Source organism: Lipotes vexillifer, unplaced genomic scaffold (genome assembly GCF_000442215.2).
Source record: "Lipotes vexillifer unplaced genomic scaffold, Lipotes_vexillifer_v1.1 scaffold393, whole genome shotgun sequence".
In the NCBI taxonomy this organism is placed as follows: domain Eukaryota; kingdom Metazoa; phylum Chordata; class Mammalia; order Artiodactyla; family Lipotidae; genus Lipotes; species Lipotes vexillifer.
In genome coordinates, this window is record NW_006774564.1 from 2252001 (window position 1) to 2255705 (window position 3705).

The 3705-nt window shown below is 59.3% G+C and overlaps 1 protein-coding gene across 1 annotated transcript in view; it reads right to left on the minus strand.

The window, feature by feature from the left end:
• Positions 1-3705, minus strand: part of ATXN7L2 (ataxin 7 like 2) — a 9321-nt gene that overhangs the window by 1834 nt on the left and 3782 nt on the right. The window contains 6 exon segments of the mRNA XM_007472049.1: positions 1-103; positions 585-706; positions 847-1045; positions 1861-2114; positions 2462-2544; positions 3166-3452. The exon segment at positions 1-103 is cut by the window's left edge and continues 12 nt beyond it. Of these exon segments, the coding sequence (XP_007472111.1) occupies positions 1-103; positions 585-706; positions 847-1045; positions 1861-2114; positions 2462-2544; positions 3166-3452 (1048 nt within the window).

The window sequence follows — 3705 nt, forward strand, 5'->3', positions numbered from 1 at the left end:
GCCTGGAAGGCGGGGGCAGCTGCCCGTAGAGGATGGGCTCAGGGGAGCAGATGGCGGGGAACTGACAAGGTGGGATGGAGGCTCAGCCGCCGGGGGGATCTTCCTGCAGCAAGGAGAGAGACCCACTGTGACGCCAAGCAAGCAAGAGGGCCTCCCCACCAACATACAAGTCTTTCCACCCACGTAGAAATGGCCCACAGAGCCCTGGCAGTGCCGCCCTCTGCTGGGAAACGCTGGAACTGAGGGATAGGAAGAAGGCACAGGGAAAGGCAGGAATGAACTAATATACAGACCCTTTAAAAACCTCACTTTAAATCTCAGGTTGGACATCCCCTATCCCTACTTACCCAAAAGGTACTGGAAGTGATTGGTGAGAGTTAAGATTCACTCCCAGGCGACCCATTCAGGTCCTGCCTTAGCCCAGCTCCAGGCTGCCAAGTTTCCCCACCTCCTTTTCACCCTACCTGGGGTCTTCCTGGCAAACAGCCAAGCCACATCTATAGGTATGTGTGACGAATTAAGGGTTCTGAAGCCCGTGTATGCCTGGGGCCTGGGAAGGGAGGTTCTGGGGCCGAGAGACTCACTTCCACATGTGTGAGCTGAGGTGCCGTTCCAGCATAGAGCTCAATGCCGAGCAGAACCGGTCCAGCCGGCGGCTAAACACATAGCATCCTGGACTCACCAGCCGGCTCCCAAAGGTGCAGAACTGGAGGCGGAAGGAAGGCACATGGTTAAAGGGGCCTGAAATACAGGGAGGGCACCTTCACGTAGGATCTGACCTCCTCCCCACATTGTGGGCCAGGAGGACTGGCCCCCCACCCCCAGGTCCCTGCCCCAGGTCCTTACCGCCTGCGGCCGAGGGGGTCGGGTTGCATAATGGCAGTCAGTGGGGAGGTGGAGGTCATCAGATGTCCCCTCCTCCTCACTCTCCTCGCTGGAGGCCTGGGCACCACCCCGGGGCAGGGGGAAGGGGAACAGGCCTGGGTCCCCATCACCACCACAAGGGCCTTCATCGTCCAACTCACTCTCAGAGGAGGCCCGGGACCTGGAAGGGCCAAAGGGGATGTGAGGGTGATGTGATGGGAGTGGGTCATGGTAGATGTGTCCCTGAACCTGCCAAGCTCAAAAAGTCGGGGCAGACACCCTGCTGGGTGATCAGACAACGAGGAAGGAGGACAGGAAGGGAGGGATCAACAGAGCTCACAGAGTAAGAGCCAGAAAGATCAGGGGCCACAGTTCCCAAGGGGTTTTCTCCCCACAGCCCCTTCACTTCCCTGGCCCTGCCTCCTCAGGGGGACAATCTGCTTCACATTCGCCTCTTCCAGAAAATCTGAGTATAACCGCACCCAGCTCTGGTCAGCCCAGTCAATTTTCTCAACCCCCTTCTTGCATCACAGATTCCTGTGAGCCTATCTGTGAGCTGAGCCTATGTTTCGTGTCTGCCCCCATGTTACAGGCAGAGATGTGTGTGTGTCTCCTTCCGCAAGGCAGGCTCTCCCCGGGTTCCAGCGGAGCCTCTGCACACGAAGGGGCCAGTGAATTAATACACAGTAGGACTGCCTCACCCAGGACCCTGACTCTTTCGGCTCCCCAATTATCACTTTTGGCCTGTTGGAAGCAGCTGGGAAAATGTTTTTTCCTGGGTGTTGGAACACTACAGAGAGCCTGGGGTACTGCAGTGTGCCAGGTTAGGAACAGGGAGTCACCCACATCCACACCACCACCAGGGGCCCCTCCCCACACACTCAGGGTGGAGTGAGCAGCATCTTCCAGGGCACTCCCTGGGCCTGTCTCCAGGGGTTCCTGATGGCCTGGGGCCAAGTGTCCCCAGGTAAGATGGGCGCTGGATCCTGGACGTACCTGGGCAGTGCACAGTATGGGTAGGTCTGCTTGGCACGAGCAGAGAAGGTGCTGCTGGGAGCAGCCACTGCTGCCACAACCTGGACTGAGGACGGGGGCTCCTGGGAGGGGCGCTCAAGAGCTGCCTCCTTGCGCCCTGGGCTCTTCTCCTTGGGAGACTCCCCTTTGCGGGAGTTGGCCTTCAGCTCTGCCACCAGCACGTCAAAGTCCTTGGCTCGGCCCTGGACTTCCCTGCGCTGGTGCACGGAGTGGATCTAGAACACAGCAGGGGGGAGGGGCTGAGCAGAGGTAAAGGGGCAGCGGTGTGCTCTGGCCTGGGCAGGTGAAGAGACTGGGCGTGTGAGTGTGGGTGTGTTTGTGTGTCCTTGTTTCACTTCCTGACAGGGCCAGAACCCTCCTCTGGAGAGGGGGATCTGGAAGCCACCCCCTGCCCGCTGTCCCCATCCCTGGGCCCAGTATGGAGAGCATCCCCTCCCCTTGCCTGGTCTGGGCTTAACCCCATCCCTTCAGCTGGATCTTGGATGAGATCTCACTTGGTCTCCCTGCCCAGGGCCCGTGTCTGTGCTGTCCTCCCTCACTATGCAGAGGGACTGGGGGTTACCTTGCAGGTCAGCAGGCGGGTACAGATCTTTTTGGTCTCTGGATTTATTACCCCACACTGCCTGTTGAGGTCGCACTCCTTCCCTGTGGGGAAAGCGGTTCCCGTGAACCCCAAGGCCATTTCTGGGAGGGTCTGGCATCTTCAGGCCAAAGGCCTGGGAAGAGCTGGGCCTAAGGCAGGAGAGCCTCTGGGCCTCGAGTCTGGGGCTGCAGCCTTCCAGAGATAATCCTCTGGGCATCAGCAGCTCTCTGCTGGGTGTAAGAACCATCCCGTCCCCATGCCAGCCTGGGCACTCCTTTGGGGGACCCCAAGTCTCAAACAGGGCAACATGTACCAGGAAACAAAAGCAGCTACAGGCATCTGGGATGCCAGGGGAACCAGCTATGGGAGGCTTCTGGTGCCCTGGATCTAGATGAGAAAAGAGATAAAGTTCAACAGCCCAAGGTGAGGAAAAATACCTTCACCTTCTTGGGCACAGGCTCCCACGGCCTTAATCAGGAGACATGGGCCGAAGAGAATCTTCCAAGAAAGCAAGCAGGTCAAGTGAGTGTCCACATCAAGGGATGACCAGGGGCTCCTGTACCCTGGCACCCTGTGATGGCCAAGCCCACCCTTTCCTGACCCCCTCTCCATCAGGCCAAGGACAAAGCAGTCCAAAGGAGTCCCCACTCTACCTTCCTGACCCCAAGACCACGACTACTCACGAGCCATCTTCCGGTGGGTTTTAGGGGGCAGCCTGGCCCCACCAGGCTCCTTTTCAGACGGGCTGCCTTCAGCCCGGTGACTGGGGCCCTCGCTGGGGGTTATCTCGATGCTCCCTCTGCCAGGAAGTTCTTTAGAAGGGGATGCCATGGGGTTTTTTCCAGGGGGGTCCTTGGTGAGGCCAGCCGGCTGGCTGAGGAAAGCAGAGGGCGGAGCCACCCTGATTCCGTGTCCATCGGGCTTCGGGAGACTGGACATCTTTTCCAGATTCACCACAGGCACGAAAAGGCTATACATGGAGAGAGGGTGCAGGCTGGGAGGTAGGGAGGCTGGGCCTGGGCCCCAGACTCTAGCCCAGAGCCATCTCCTTTCCCAGCCCTGGAACTTGGGTGGGCTCCTACAGGGGTGCAGAACATGGGAAAAGGGGACCCTATATTCCCTGGAGTGAGTAGAAGGGAGCTGCAGAGAGAGATGGCCGCCTCCCGCAGTGAGCAGTGCCCATCGCCCCACAGCCGCCTCCATGTGTGCCAACCCCCCCCCCC